Source organism: Mustelus asterias, chromosome 9 (assembly GCF_964213995.1).
Source record: "Mustelus asterias chromosome 9, sMusAst1.hap1.1, whole genome shotgun sequence".
Lineage (NCBI taxonomy): Eukaryota > Metazoa > Chordata > Chondrichthyes > Carcharhiniformes > Triakidae > Mustelus > Mustelus asterias.
The window spans coordinates 112,379,330-112,393,789 of NC_135809.1; the positions used below are offsets into that span (position 1 = coordinate 112,379,330).

At 45.1% G+C, this 14,460-nt stretch overlaps 1 protein-coding gene across 5 annotated transcripts in view; it reads left to right on the forward strand.

Moving 5' to 3' along the window:
* usp47 (ubiquitin specific peptidase 47) overlaps nucleotides 1-14,460 on the forward strand; it is a 155,909-nt gene that overhangs the window by 96,837 nt on the left and 44,612 nt on the right. For all 5 annotated transcript variants that reach the window (XM_078220870.1, XM_078220874.1, XM_078220869.1 and 2 more), the window contains 5 exons: nucleotides 1,163-1,312; nucleotides 3,327-3,422; nucleotides 3,507-3,659; nucleotides 10,203-10,370; nucleotides 12,339-12,470. In XM_078220870.1, the coding sequence (XP_078076996.1) occupies nucleotides 1,163-1,312; nucleotides 3,327-3,422; nucleotides 3,507-3,659; nucleotides 10,203-10,370; nucleotides 12,339-12,470 (699 nt within the window). The remainder of the gene's footprint in view (nucleotides 1-1,162; nucleotides 1,313-3,326; nucleotides 3,423-3,506; nucleotides 3,660-10,202; nucleotides 10,371-12,338; nucleotides 12,471-14,460) is intronic.

The window sequence follows — 14,460 nt, forward strand, 5'->3', positions numbered from 1 at the left end:
TATTGTAATGTAGGAAACACGGTATGTGCGCTGCAAGGCCCCATGATCTGTTTGAGTGATGTTGATTGAGGGGTAAATATTAGCCAGTACACCGGGAGACCTCCCCTGATGCTTATGTCCAAATAGTGGTCATAGAATCTTTTACATGAACCTGAAAGTCAGCACTTCTTGATAATGCAGTACCCAATCAGTAGCACTGCAGCACTAATGTTAGCATAGCTTGTGTGCTCAAGTCTCTGAAGTTGGACTTAGACATCAGAACCTTCTGACTGCAAGGCAAGAAGTTCTACCCACTGAACCAAGTCCAACATCAGTTCAAGTCCAACATCAGTTCCAACATCAGTTCAGGTTTACCAGGATGTTGCCTGGTATGGAAGGGCTTAGTTATGAGGAGAGATTGGGTAAACTGGGGTTGTTCTCACTGGAAAGATGGAGGAGGAGGGGTGACTTAATAGAGGTGTATAAAATTATGAAAGGCATAGATAGGGTCAACGGTGGGAAGCTTTTTCCCAGGTCGGTGGTGACGCTCACGAGGGGTCATAGGTTCAAGGTGAGGCGGGGGGAGGTTTAACACGGATATCAGAAGGACATATTTTACACAGAGGGTGGTGGGGGCCTGGAATGCGCTGCCGGGCAAGGTGGTGGAGGCGGGCACACTGGGAACGGTTAAGACTTATCTAGATAGCCACATGAACAGAGTGGGAATGGAGGGATACAAAAGAATGGTCTAGTCTGGACCAGGGAGCGGCGCGGGCTTGGAGGGCCGAAGGGCCTGTTCCTGTGCTGAATTGTTCTTTGTCCTTTGATGTCCTTGTGCTAAATGAGGAAGTGGAATTTTGGCAAAATATTTTAATTGATTGTTGCTTTGTAGAAATGTTTGAATTTATAGCTTTGGGTTTTTTATTGAAAGGTGTTTTTCTTCCTTTTAAATTTTGAATTTTCGAAGTCTGTTTTCCTCATCTGTTATCACTGAGCCATACTGATGTCTAAGAGAATTAAGCTTTTCAAATGCAAATGTTATTTGCTGCCATCTCCTGGAAAGAGTCTTTCAAAGACCTAACATCCTGTGAAGCCAGTCTTGGAGTGTAGTTGCATTACTCTAAATTTCAGCTGTGCTTTAGTGTTTATTCCAAGGAATCTTGAGCTGTCCTTCCTGTTTCAGGCTGACCTCATTAACCAGCTGTACCAAGGAAAATTGAAGGACTATGTCAAGTGTCTGGAGTGTGGCTATGAGAGTTGGCGAATCGATACATACCTTGACATCCCACTGGTTATCAGACCATACGGCTCCAATATGGCATTTAACAGTGTGGTAGGTCTCTTTTTTTTTGGCCCCAAAGTGGCACTTGATGATAAAGCCACAAAACAGGGATGGACCAACAGAGGTGTTTTTTTTCCATTTGAAATCTTGGAAATTGAGGAGTTGGTACCAAAACCAAAATATATCATTTCCCAGCTGACTTTACAGACACCCCTTTATCCACAGCACATGTCACTCCTTCAAAGAACTCCAATAAATTGGTTAAACATCATTTCCCTTTCACAAAACCATTCTGACTTCTCCCTAATTACCTTGCGTTTCTCAAGTGGCCAGCAATAACCTCCTCAATTATTCAAACTACATCCCATGACACACATCAAGCTAACTGACCTACAGTTCCATGTTTTCTGCCTCCCTCCCTATTGAATAGAGGGATTATATTTGGTACTTTCCATTTTGAGTAATCACCTGTTCCAGAGATCCCCTACTCTCTGCTATACAGAGATCCCCTACTCTCTGCTGTACAGAGATCCCCTACTCTCTGCTGTACAGAGATCCCCTACTCTCTGCTGTACAGAGATCCCCATCTCTCTGCTGTACAGAGATCCCCATCTCTCTGCTGTGCAGAGATCCCCATCTCTCTGCTGTGCAGAGATCCCCATCTCTCTGCTGTGCAGAGATCCCCATCTCTCTGCTGTGCAGAGATCCCCTACTCTCTGCTGTACAGAGATCCCCATCTCTCTGCTGTACAGAGATCCCCTACTCTCTGCTGTACAGAGATCCCCTACTCTCTGCTGTACAGAGATCCCCTACTCTCTGCTATACAGAGATCCCCTACTCTCTGCTGTACGCAGATCCCCTACTCTCTGCTGTACGCAGATCCCCTACTCTCTGCTGTACGCAGATCCCCTACTCTCTGCTGTACGCAGATCCCCTACTCTCTGCTGTACGCAGATCCCCTACTCTCTGCTGTATGCAGATCCCCTATTCCCCGCTGTACGCAGATCCCCTATTCCCCGCTGTACGCAGATCCCCTATTCCCCGCTGTACGCAGATCCCCTATTCCCCGCTGTACGCAGATCCCCTATTCCCCGCTGTACGCAGATCCCCTATTCCCCGCTGTACGCAGATCCCCTATTCCCCGCTGTACGCAGATCCCCTATTCCCCGCTGTACGCAGATCCCCTATTCCCCGCTGTACGCAGATCCCCTATTCCCCGCTGTACGCAGATCCCCTATTCCCCGCTGTACGCAGATCCCCTATTCCCCGCTGTACGCAGATCCACCGTTCCCCGCTGTACGCAGATCCACCGTTCCCCGCTGTACGCAGGTCCACCGTTCCCCGCTGTACGCAGGTCCACCGTTCCCCGCTGTACGCAGATCCACCGTTCCCCGCTGTACGCAGATCCACCGTTCCCCGCTGTACGCAGGTCCACCATTCCCCGCTGTACGCAGGTCCACCATTCCCCGCTGTACGCAGGTCCACCATTCCCCGCTGTACGCAGGTCCACCATTCCCCGCTGTACGCAGGTCCACCATTCCCCGCTGTACGCAGGCCCACCATTCCCCGCTGTACGCAGGTCCACCATTCCCCGCTGTACGCAGGTCCACCATTCCCCGCTGTACGCAGGTCCACCATTCCCCGCTGTACGCAGGTCCACCATTCCCCGCTGTACGCAGGTCCACCATTCCCCGCTGTACGCAGGTCCACCATTCCCCGCTGTACGCAGGTCCACCATTCCCCGCTGTACGCAGGTCCACCATTCCCCGCTGTACGCAGGTCCACCATTCCCCGCTGTACGCAGGTCCACCATTCTCCAGGAGAAGAACCATGTCCTGACATCTAACCTAGATTTGACCATACTCAACTTAACATTGGGACCTCTGCTCTTCCTCAACCTACTTAACTGAAAAAAGCTACCTGCGTGAGAACTGTCTTATTCCCTTCTTTATATAGACTTAATTGCATTAGTGAAAGAATGTTTGATTTGAATGTGCAGGAAGGTTTGAAACTGGCACGGTCCTATGGTTTTGTGTTTATTTATATTTGTGTGTTCTCAAACTAGGAAGAAGCATTGCAAGCATTTGTCCAACCCGAAACCTTGGATGGTCCCAATCAATATTTCTGTGAACGCTGCAAGAAAAAATGTGATGCGCGCAAGGTAATTAATTTCAGTGATGGGAACTGGCCAATGTGCTTTAAAAAAAAAATGGAACCGAATGTGACTTGCAGTCTCTTTCTACAGGGGCTGAAGTTCCTACACTTCCCATACTTACTGACGTTGCAACTGAAGCGCTTTGACTTTGATTACACCACGATGCACAGGATTAAACTGAATGACCGGATGACCTTTCCAGCTGAACTCGATATGAGTCCTTTCATAGATGTCGAAGAGGAGGTATGTGCAGTAATGCTTAAGGCCTGGTTATTAGGCATGGTCCAAAAGCTTCAAAGCTCTGATCTTTCCCAGCGGCATAGTTCAGATACCAATTGCAGAGGCTATAATTAGGATTGAACAAAAAGCATACAAGTACTAAAGATAGAAATAATTTGTGTTTTTGTATTTTCTTTCAAGACCCCCGGACGTCCGAAAGCAATTTATAGCCAATGGAGCACTTTTGAAGTGTAGTCACTGTTGTAAAGTTGAAAAAATAGAAGCCTATTTAGGAACAGCAAAACTCCAGAAACAGCAGTCCGATAATTGCCGGATAATCTATTTTAGTGATGTTGATTGAATAACTTGGAACACAAAAAAGGGGCAATGGATGATCATGGATGAGAGCGCCAGACTGTTAAAATAACATTCCCTCATGCTTTAGATTATGTAGTCCCCTTTATTTTGAAGAAACCGTCTTAGATGGTTTTGCATCTAACAGAAACCAGGCTAGTTGCAAATAACTTGCTTCACAAAAACCTTGGAAAAGGTAATTATCAATTTTTAACAAAATGTTTGGAGAACTTCAACTAGATCAATTTTTGTGAGAATGTGGTTTGCTATGTGTTGGATATACTCCAGAGAGTGTGGAACATGCTTCAAGGAGTAGTTGTAGAGAAACTGGATAAAAACACAAGGATAAGGATAGGGTGAGATGAAAAGTGGTGAGAAGTGACTTGTGCGGAATATATAAGGATTCATGGATCTGTTTGGCCAAATATCCTGCTTCTGTGCTATTCATTCTCCGTAATGCACGTACAAAAAACCACCAGTTCTTCCTGATGTGGAACTGGAAATTGTCAGGTGCCTGACAATCTGCAAACTTCCACTGTTAACAGCAGTTAAGTTTTGGAGACCCTCGGGACATATTCCATGTTCTGATCCACCCCAAAGATTGAGGATGAAATTACCTGAGCAGTGGGCTTAAAGTGACCTAGCAAAGCAAAATACTGCAGAGACTGGAAGTCTGAAAATCAATGCTGGAAACACTCGGACAGCATCAATGGAGAAAGAGTAAATAGGCTGAATTTTCCTAGCTTTGTCATGATGGGCTAGGAGGTGGGGACAAGGAAAAACAGGAGAGATCCATGTTGAGATGGCGCCATGATGCATTCCCGTTGCTGGGCTTCTGTCATTTTTATGATGATGAAGCCTCCACCCCCATAGCACTGCATGTCAGCTCAATGAGAACGGTCTGGGAATTGGAGCCAGAGGTTGCATGCCCTAATGATGGGGCTGCATGCAAGAAAGACCACAACCATGGCTTAAACTATTCTACTGGAAAGATTTCCCCTCCCCTCTGAGGGCTCTAACTGAAGGTGCTTGTAATTTATTGAATTGAGTCCGTGCTTCCAACAGCCCCCTCATGGCCTTATCGATGCCCACCTCACTTGGTGGGCCTACTGAGGCTCCATAATTGCCTTCCCTCTTGGGGCTGCAGCATCAGAAGCCACCCTGCAATTGTTAATAGGAAGGCAAACGCAGAGGCAGTCAATTAGGAGGCTACTTCCTGGAATGTTGCTGAACCAATCTCACTGCCAGTAAGTGCTGGCTCACAACTCCTATTTGGTCCCAATGCTGCATTCCAAGCACTGTGGGAAATCCAGCCCATCTTATCGGGTTGGTGAAATTTTGGAGCTGTTCTGACCTGAACTGTTCATTGTGTTTCTCACTGCACAAATGCTGAATGTTTCCACCATTTTCTGTTTCGGCATCACAGCCGTGCTCCAATGCCAGAGCGGACAAGTTAGACTAATTATCTGTCGATATAGGAGCAGCTTTCAAGTTCACCTGCGTTTATTTCTACCTGTGTACCAGCCAGTAACATATACTAACAGATGACGTGGTTTTAATTTTTCTTTTACTGTAATTCTACTGCATTGCACTCCGAGAGAAAGAGAGAGAGGAGTGCAAAGGAAAAGATTGAGTGTCCAGATAGCACAGACACAAGTCTTTGGTTTTCAGAGCGTGATAAGTGTTATTAGTCAAACTTATACCTGCATGTTGTCGACAGCAAAAGCCTAGCAAATGGGACCATTGATGTAGTCTTCAGTCACATAATTGTTGAGTTACATTTTTGACTATTTCCATTAAAACGCATCACATTTTGGAACTTGATGTTTTTCGGCTGTAAACTGAGACTAATGACTGTGGTCAGGTTAGTGCACCTCTCCGCCCATCCTGTCAGGATGTGGGCCATACTTGACAAGGTCACGTTTCTTGCTTGGAGTAACAAACAAAGTGCCTGACAGAGTGCTGGAAATACACAAAGGGGAAAAGACTTGTGAGGCTTTAAGGAAAGATGAAAATGGGACTAATTCGACACCACGGCAATAGCTGCATTGGGCTGAAAATAGGGACATAAGAAATGGGAGCAAGAGTGGACCATTTGGCTGCTCAAGCCTCCTCCATTGGTCAGTAAGAGCATGGCTGATCTGATGTAGCCTGTGAATAAAATATCATTTTTTTCAGTATTACTGTGGTATACTGTGAAGCACGCTGGTGGGGGCTGTGCGTGTGACTAATTTAATTCAGCGAAGGCAGGCTGCAAGATTTAAATCATCAAAAGGGCTAAGTGCAAAAGCAGGCAGTTGAAATGGAGGTGACAAAGCTAAGCTGGGTTATAAGTAAATACAACATGAGTAGAAATTTACTGTTAGCAGATAAGCTTTTGGCTTGTTGGATTTTAGCTGTTGAATTTCAAAGAGAAATAAAAAGGAGATTTACGACTGGCAAAGATCATAAATGAATAAAGCAAAGTTATTACGCTTACTTTTACCTGAAAGTAGTGCATTAGGAAAACATGACTGTTATAATCTGGAAAAGGTAACTTGTAAAGAAATATAAGGACACTGAGTTTAAAGAGGAGAGAAATAAAACATATTTAAAGAAAGATTGAAATCCATATTAGAGGAGTGTCCATGTAAGATCCTGCAGTATGTTGTGCAGAGAGAGAGAAAGCTGTGAAAAAAGCATAGTGAGCTGTTACCAGAAGCCCAGAGAATTATCTGTTTGTGTTGGAAAACAGGGTTTTGTTTAAAGCCTTGGGAGTGAATGAAGGAAGCCTTGTAAAATGCCGTTCCCCCCCCCGAGCAACAGTGGCTACCTTGTGATAACACTGGAATTTACTGCCGAGATGGTGTCCTGAGACCAAGGATAATGTTCTGGGGGCCAGGGTTTGAATCACACTACAGCAGATGGTGGAGTTTGAATTCAAGAAAAAAAAAATCTGGAATTAAAAGTCTAATAATGACCATGAAACCATTGTTGATTGTTGTAAAAACCCGCCTGGTTTACTGAAGTCCTTTGGGGAAGAAAATCTGCTGTACTTACCTGGCCTGTCCTATGTGTGACTCCAGACCCACAGCAATATAGTTGACTCTTAAATGCCTGATCAAGCCACTCAGTTCTATCCAACTGCTACAAAAACAATAAAAAGGAATAAAACCAGACAGACCACCTGGCATTGACCTAGATTATGGAAGTGACAATGGCAAACCCAACTCTGTTAACCCTACAAAGACCTCCTTATCACCTGGGGACATATGCCAAAATTGGGAGAGTTTCTCACAAGACTAGTCAAACAACAGCCTGCCATGGTCATGCTCACATAATCATACCTTACAGATAACACCCTGGACACTGCCATCACCGTTTGAGTATTTCCTATCCCACTGACAAGACAGACCCAGCAAACGTGGTGGTACAGAGGTATGCAGTCGAAGGGAGTTGCCCTGGGAGTCCTCAACATCGACTCTGCACCACATCAAATCTCATTGCACCAGGTCAAACATGGCACGGAAGCCTCCTACTGATTACCGTGTACCGCTTCCCTCGGCTGATGAATCGGTAATCCTCCATATTGAACACCACCTGGGGGAAACACTGAGGATAGCAGAGGCACTGAATGTACTCTGGGTGGGAGATTCCAATGTCCACCACCAAGAGTGATGCAGTAGCAGCAGCACAGACTGAGCTGGCTGGGTCCTAAAGGACATAGCTGTCAGTCTGTGTCTGTGGCAGGTAGGTGGCGAGGGAATCAAAAAGAGGGACAAACATACTTGATCTCATCCTCACCAACCTACCTGCTGCAGATGCACCTGTTAATGACAGTATCAACGCGAGTGACCACCGCACAAGTATTTGTGGAGGAAACGTCCTGTCTTCACATTGAAGGTACGCTCCATTGTGTTGTCAGGTGCTACCACTGCGCTACGAACGGACCTAACAACTCGGCTGGGTATCCATGAGTGCTGTGGGCTATCAGCAGCAGCAGAATTGTACTCAACCACAATCTGTAACGTCATGGCCCTGCAGATCTCCCACTTTACCATTACCGCCGAGCAAGGGAAGCAACCCTGGTTCATTGGAGAGTGCAGGAGGTCATGCCAGGAGCAACACCAGGCATACCTAAAAATGGGGTGTCAACCTGGTGAAACTACAACACAGGACTACTTGTGTGCCAAACAGCATAAGCAGCAAATAATAGACAGAGCTATGTGATCCCACAACCAATGGATCAGATCCAAGATCAGCAGCCCTGCCACATCCGGTCGTGATTGGTGGTGGACGATTCGATAACCTAGTTGAAGAGGAGCTGCACAAATATCCCCATCCTCAATGATGGAGGAAGCCGGAACATCAGTGCAAAAGATGAGGCTGAAACATTCGCAGTGATCTTCAGCCAGAACTGCTGAGTGGATGATCAATCCCAGCCTCCTCCAGAGGTCCCTAGCATCACTGATGTCAGTCAATTCGATTCACTCTACGCGATGACAAGAAATGGCTGAAGGCACTGGAAACTGCAAAAGCCATGGGCCCTGACAGTATTCTGACAATAGTGCTGAAAATCTGTGCTTGCCGCACCCCCAGCCAAACTGTTCCAGTACAGCTACAACACCGGTCTCTACCTGGCAATGCAGAAAATTGCCTCGGTATGTCCTGTACACACAGCAGGACAATCAGTCTACTATCGATCATCAGTAAAGGGACCATTAACAATGCTATCAAATGACACTTACATAGCAATAACCTTACTGTTGCTCAGTTCTGCCAGGGGCACTTAGCTCCTGACTGCATTACAGCTTTGATTCAAACATGTCAGAGCAATTTAACTCCAGAGGTGAGATAAAGTGATTGTCCTTGACAACAAAGTAGGATTTGACCAAGTGTGGCATCAAGGTGCCCTAACAAAATTGGAGTCGATGGGAATCTGGGAGAAAACCATATGCTGTTTGGAGTCATACATGGCACAAAGGAAGATGGTTATAGTTGTTGGAGGTCAGTCACCTCAAGACATTACTGCAGGAGTTCCTTAGGATAGTGTCCTAGGCCCAATCACCTTCAACTGCTTCATCAGCGAGTTTCCTTCCATCATTAGGTCAGAAGTGGGAAAGTGTGCAGTCAACAGCAAAATGTCCTGCACCATTTGTAACTCCTCAGTTACTGAAGCTTTCCATGTTGAAATGCAGCAAGACCTGGACAATATCCAGGCTTGGGCTGGCAAGTGGCAAGTAACAATCGCACTACACAAGTGCCAGGCAATGACCGCTTCCAACAAGAGAGAATCTAGCCATTGCCCCTTGAGACTCAATGACATTACTATCGCTGAATCCCCCACTATCAACACCCTGGGGGGGGTTACCATTGACCAGAAACTGAAATGGACTAGCCATCGAAGGCCAGGTCAGAGGCTGGAAATCCTCCTGTCAACCGTCCACAAGGCACAAGTCAGGACTTGAATACTCTCTAATTGCCTGGATGAGTGCAGCTCCAACAACGAAGCTCGACACCATCCAAAACAAAGCAGCCCGCTTGATTGTCGCCCTATCCACAAACATTTGCTCCCTCCATTAACGATGAACAGTGACATCAGTGTGTACCATCTACAAGATGCACTGTAGGAACTCACTAAGGCTCCTTAGAAAGAACCTTCCAAACCTACACCCGCCACCTGGAAGTTTCACTCCAAGTCATTCACCATCTTGACTTGGAAATATATTGTTGTTCCTTCCTATTGCTGGATCAAAATCTAGTTGCTAGTTCAACACCATAACCACCATCACACTGCTGCACATCTTTCTTTGGAATGCAATAACTCTTTTGGTCAATGTACAAAAGTACATTGTGACCCTGCACAAGCCACCCATCTCAACCACTTTTCCTTCATGAACAATAACTTGCATTTATACAGCAACCTGAATTTAGAAAAGACTTGCCATGGTGCTTCACAGAAGTGTTATAATTTAAAAATGAACTCCGAGCTAAAGAAGGACTTACTGGAAAAGGTCTAACCAAAAGGTGGATTTTAAGAGTTTCTTAAAGGAGACGAGAGGAAAGAGAGAGGGAGGTGAACCAAAGGGTCTACAGAGGGAATTCTGTGGTGGATAAGCATAGACAGCTGAAGAAATGGTTGCCAGTGAGGAATGTAGAGAGTGTGGTGAGTATGCAGAGCAGGGGCCAACAAGCGAACTTGTTTGATTTACTCATGACAACTTGTTTCCACAGAAATCGCCTCAGACTGAGAGCTGTACAGATAGCGGTGCTGAGAATGAAGGGAGTTGTCACAGTGACCAGATGAGCAATGACTTCTCCAACGATGATGTTGTGGATGAAGGGATCTGCCTGGAGAATAACAGTGGGGGTGAAAAAACCTCAAAAGCAGGGAACGAAAAGGTACATGGTATGATCAGCGATCTTGTTATGGGATTTATTTCACCGCGAGTGAGATTCTTGTCCTTTCTAAATGTCTATGAAAAAGTGGTTAATCGGTGTAAAAGACCTATTCTGCTTCAGTTTTTTAAAATGAAATATTCCACTCCCCCGAGATGTGAAAAGTGTTTGCATTCTCTGGGGATCTCAGCACACTCTTTGGAAAGCCTAGAGCCACTGACACCTACATCTGAATTTCTGTGGTTTTGGCAAATAAACAGCTTTTTCCAATCTAGCTTTTGAGATCTGGAATGAGCTGCTGAAAGAGTGGTGGAAACGGATTTGGTGATAACTTACTAAGGCAAATTTGATCATATTTGATGGGAAAATCGGTTGCCATCAGTGGTGGTGGAGGCAAACTCAATAGGGTCATTTAAGAGACTCCTGGATGAGTACATGGGACTTAATAGGATGGAGGGTTATAGGTAGGCCTAGAAAGTAGGGATATGTTCGACACAACTTGTGAGGCCGAAGGGCCTGTTTTGTGCTGTAGCTTTCTATGTTTCTATAATTGACATGGTGAAGGAAAATGGGACTAATTGGATAGCTCAAAGAATCAGCACAGGAATGGTGGTTCGAATGGCTGCCTCCTGTGCTTTAGTATAATTCTATGGAAGGCACTCTACCGCTTTTCCTTGGGCTCAGGTCTCCAGTGGAAACTCTTCATTGCACCTTTTCTAATGCCCTGGTGCCCACTGTCAGGTGGTGACCAGAACTGTCCACCACTCTACATGGGGATGAACGTCTTGTGGTTTGTGTCTCTATTCCATGCAATGTGCAATCCAAAATCCGATTTGCTTTATTTACCATTTCCTTTTGCTTACTTTGCAATTTTGCACATTGAGTTTTATTGATATTTCATTATATTTCATTGCCCACTTGCCCAATTTCAATTCCTCGTTCAGCCTGGAAAACACCCATTTCGTTCTCCTTAGTGTGATAAGCAAATTCTGACAGGTTTGTCTCTATTCTCACTTCCAATCATTGCTCTGGAATGTGAATAGCACAAAAAAAGCTCCCTTAACTTGAAATTTTGTTCTAAGTAAGTTACCTCCAATCTTCCTTGTGTTGAAAATACAATTTAGTCAACTGCTTTGCTCTTATCGACCAAAGGCCCTCTGCCTTTTCTATATCCACTCTATCAAATCTCTTAGCAAGTTACATAACCCCTGTTAAAACTGCTCTTGACCTTCTCCGCACCAGTTTGAATAATATCACAGCGGTGGTGGCACAGTGGTTAGCACTGCTGCCTCACAGTGTCAGGGATCCGGGTTCGATTCCTGGCTTGGGTCACTACCTGTGTGGAGTTTGCACGTTCTCCCCATGTCTGCGTGGGTTTCCTCCGGGTGCTCCAGGTTTCCTCCCACAACCTAAAAGACGTGCTGGTTAGGTCTATTGACCCGAACAGGCGCCGGAGTGTGGCGACTAGGGGAATTTCACAGTGACTTCATTGCAGTGTTAATATGAATGCAGCCTTGTGACTAATAAATAAACTTTAACTTATTTCAAGTCCATCCTCTTGCTCTACAGATTTTTTTTAAAGCTGCAATACCTTTTAAAGGAAACAGCAAAGTGTTTCAGAAATAGCTTGTCTTCAAATCCCTCATGTCTCACACCTCTTTTCTCTAACTTTCTCCAACTCTATGATATAGTAAGATCTCTGTGCTCGTCCAATACAGAGCTTTTGTTTATCCCTGATTTTAATAGCACTACCACTGGTTCCCTTCCTAAACCTTTCCTTCCTTCAAATGCTCCTTAAAATCTAATTGGTCACCAATTCTGATACCTCCTTATGTGGTTGGGTGTGAAATGATGCTCCGATGAAGCATCTTGAGATGTTTTATATTTTAAAGATGTGCTATATAGATTATTTATTCTAGTTTGTTTTCTCTCCTTGCCCTGTTTCTTTGTTGACAGCTCTTATTTTTTCAGGGTACCTGGATTTACGAGCTCTTCTCGGTTATGGTTCATTCAGGGAGTGCTGCTGGTGGACATTACTACGCCTGTATTAAATCATTCAGTGACGGACAGTGGTACAGTTTCAATGATCAACATGTCAGCAGGGTATGCAAGTATTTTGATAAGTGACTCATGGTGTGGTTTATCATATATGATTGTATAATCCCCACAGTGCAGAAAGAGGCCATTCGGCCCATCGAGCCTGCACCAACAACAATCCCACTCAGACCATATCTCCATTACCCCATGTATTTACCTTGACACTAAGGGGCAATTAAGCATGGCCAACCAACCTAACCTGTACAAATTGTGGGAGGAAACCGGAGCACCTGGAAGAAACCTCCGCAGACACGGGGAGAATGTGCAAATTTCACACAATTACCCAAGGCCGGAATTGAACCCGGGTCCCTGACAATGAGGCAGAACTACTAACCACTGTGCCACCGTGCCGCCCAAAATGTATTATTCAAACTTGTTTTATGCATGAAGCATCCTTCCTAATCATGGTTTAGAATTTTTTTTGTCATGCATTTGTGGTTGTAGTGGCCAAACCCTTCTCGCAATGCAAATATCTGACAGTTTTGTATTCCATGAATAAATATCTTGGAGGTGGTTAGTCGTCTATTTCCTCATACACCCAGGCTTCCTCAAAAGCTGGAGTTGCGCAGTAGCTATGCTCAAATGGCCATTTTTCACAACTGAAGCCAGACATAGCATTGCTGGGCTGTAGGGGATATCATAATCAGACACAATCCCGCATTCTGGGTATCCTCGCATCTAGCTGAGGCTTTCTGCTTGATAATTGGTAATAGGGACCCTGTGCTAATATGAATGGCAGAGCTGCGCCACGGTCCTGATCTCTGACTCCTGGAGTCCTGCTGCAATCTCCAGCACCCAGGGCCCTGCCGTGCAGCCCCCTGCCCACACCTCCCTGGGTCCTGCTGTAGCCCCCTGTGGCTCCCGAGGCCCTGGTGCAGACACCATACTTCCGAGATGTCGGGCGTCTGCACCTTCAGCGATCTTTGATTCCAAATCGCCATATTTTATACTGGAGTTTCAAACTCATAACTGAAAAAGTGGTGGAAGCAGATTAGATTGTAATTACCAAAAGGCAGTTAGATAAGTACTAAAGAGAGAATTCACAAAGCCATGGAGAAAATGCAGATGAATAGGATTAACTGGATTGCACAACCAAAGTGCTGGCTGAACATCTGTGCTATGTGATTCTCTGCTGATAAGTGGGGAAAGTTGTGAATTTGTCCCGGGAAAAAAAAAAGCAACAGATCTGAGGATTGGGAGCAGTCTGGGGAGGCGGTGCCATAGTGGTATTGTCACTAGACTAGAATCCAGAATCCCAGAGTAATGCTCTGGCAATCCAGGTTTGAATCTCACCACAATAAAAAAAAATCTGGAATTAAAAGTCTAATAACCATAAAACACTGTCGATTGGCATAAAAATCCATCTGGTTCGCTAATGTCATTTAGGGAAGGAAATCTGCCATCCTTATCTGGTCTGGCCTACATGTGGCTCCAGAGCCATAGCAATGTGGTTGACTCTCAAATGCCCTCTGAAATGGGGGCAATTAGAGTTGGGCAATAAATGCTGGCCCAGCCAGTGACACCCATGTCCCGTAAAATGAATACATTTTTTAAAAGTTTAGAATTCAGCAGAGGAGCACCAAGGGATTGGTAAAGACGGGGAAAATAGAGTATGAGAATAAGCTTGCAGGAAACATAATACTGACTGATTGAAAAAGTTTATACAGGGAAGTAAAGAGAAAAATATTGATGGAGGCAAATTTAGGTTCCTTACAGTCAGAAACAGGGGAATTTATAATTGGGAACAAAAATAGCTGACCAACTAAATCCATGCTTTGGTTCTGTCTTCACAAAAGAGGACACAAATAACGTATCAGAAATGTTAGGAATCGCAGAGTTTAGTGAGAGGGAGCAGCCATGATAATGAATGGTGGAGCAGGCTTGAAGGGCCGAATGCTCCTATTTTCTATGTTAATTTATTGCAATCCAGTCTTCTGTAATTTTGGTTTTCCACCTCCTTTCTTTCATTTTGATCTGTCTGCTTGTCAGCTCTCCC